At 38.9% G+C, this 1,864-nt stretch overlaps 1 protein-coding gene across 1 annotated transcript; it reads left to right on the top strand.

Moving 5' to 3' along the window:
• Positions 1 to 519: 519 nt before the first annotated feature.
• Positions 520 to 1,449, top strand: LOC123936481 (olfactory receptor 15-like). The gene has a single exon (XM_045996991.1). The coding sequence runs from the start codon at positions 520 to 522 to the stop codon at positions 1,447 to 1,449; it is 930 nt and encodes a 309-aa protein (XP_045852947.1).
• The last annotated feature ends 415 nt before the right edge of the window (positions 1,450 to 1,864 follow it).

Below are 1,864 nucleotides of genomic sequence, written 5' to 3'. Positions count from 1 at the left end.
GAAATGTCACACTCTGCGGGCCTCAGGTATTCATCAGTGGGCTCTAACTTGTAAGGAGATTTAATTTTAGCTACATTTATCTCATTTTTGTTTTTCTCACCAGGATCTTTTTTTTTAAAGATTTTATGTATTTATTTGAGAGAGAGAGACAGTGAGAGAGAGCATGAGAGGGGAGAAAGTCAGAGGGAGAAGCAGACTCTCCAAGGAGCAGGGAGCCCGATGTGGGACTCGATCCCAGGACTCTGGGATCATGACCTGAGCTGAAGGCAGTCACTTAACCAACTGAGCCACCCAGGCGCCCTCCTCATCAGGATCTTATTAATACCACTTTTGTATAAAAAACACAAACTTATGGAAGAGAGATTGTATACAACTGCTCGGATATAAGGAAAAACATCCAAATGTTCCATGTCCTAAGACCCCCTGGAAAACTAGTAATGGCTGTATCCTTTCTGTGAAATTCATTCACAAAATCTTACTTATAATTATGTCCAAGCACCAATGTCAAAAGCACTAGCAATGAGAAACAACAGTTTCCAAGTAGGCTTTATTCTTCTTGGCTTCACTAAATGGCCCCATCTGGAAATAATTCTCTTCTGGATAGTGATCATTTTATATGCCATGATCATCCTCTCCAACTCAACCATTATCTTGCTCTCTTGTGTGGACATTCATCTCTACACTCCCATGTATTTCTTTCTTAGCAATCTTTCCTTCTTGGATCTCTGCTTCACTACAACTGCTGTGCCTCAGATGTTGTCTAATTTGTGGGGGCCAGACAAGAGCATCACCTACACAGGCTGTGTCATTCAACTATCTGTGTTCCTCTGCCTTGGGGCAACAGAAGGTGTTATGTTGGTGATGATGGCCTTTGACCGCTATGTTGCTATTTGCCAGCCTCTGCATTATACCATCATCATGAATCATCAGTTCTGTTGGAAACTGGTACTAATAGCCTGGCTGTCTGGATTGATGGAATCTGTAACCCAATCTCCCATCACATTCCAGCTTCCTTTTTGCACCCACCACCACCTGGATGATTTTCTGTGCGAAGTTCCTGCCTTCATACGCCTAGCATGTGGAGATACCTCAGCCATTGAGTGGCAAATGACCATCTCTGCTGACCTTTTCACCATTGTACCAGTGGTATTGATCCTGACTTCTTATGGCTGTATAGCTCGAGCCTTGGGGAAACTCCACTCAGAAGAGGGAAGGAAAAAAGCCATTGCCACCTGTTCTTCCCACCTTATTGTGGTCTTCATGTTTTATGGGACAGTGGCCATGGTTTATGCAGATCCTAAGAACCACTTTGCTTCAAATTATGGCAAGATCTTCACTTTCTTCTACACTTTGGTCACACCACTGTTGAATCCTCTCATCTATACTCTAAGGAACAAAGAAGTAAAAGATGCTCTGCAAAGACTGCTAAATAAAATGATGCACAAATGAAAAATGTCCTTCTGAATCAAAAAAAGGTGTTGAAATCATGATGTTCTTATACTCTCCATTAGAGAGTCACTGAATTATCATTTTACAAAACAGTAGTTTTAGTTTAAAGGCAGTAATTTGTAACTTACTCTTTATTTCTATGGTTTTACATAACATATTGTTTAAAAAATTCTGTAGAGACATAATGACAGTTTTTGACACATAGTAAGTATCCAGAATATTTGTCAGGGGGAAATGTTATTTTCAGAGTTAACTTTTGAAGAATATTTATGATTTCTCTTGTCCTTGTTTTTGTTTTTATTTTCTCATTTGTTCTTATTTATTATGTTCAATTAGTCGACATATAATAAATCATTAGTTTGTTTTTTTTTAAAGATTTTATTTATTTATTTGACAGACAGAGATCACAAGTAGG

The sequence above is a fragment of the Meles meles genome, unplaced genomic scaffold, assembly GCF_922984935.1.
Source record: "Meles meles unplaced genomic scaffold, mMelMel3.1 paternal haplotype, whole genome shotgun sequence".
Classification (NCBI taxonomy): Eukaryota; Metazoa; Chordata; class Mammalia; order Carnivora; family Mustelidae; genus Meles; species Meles meles.
This window is presented reverse-complemented; position numbering and strand designations above follow the sequence as displayed.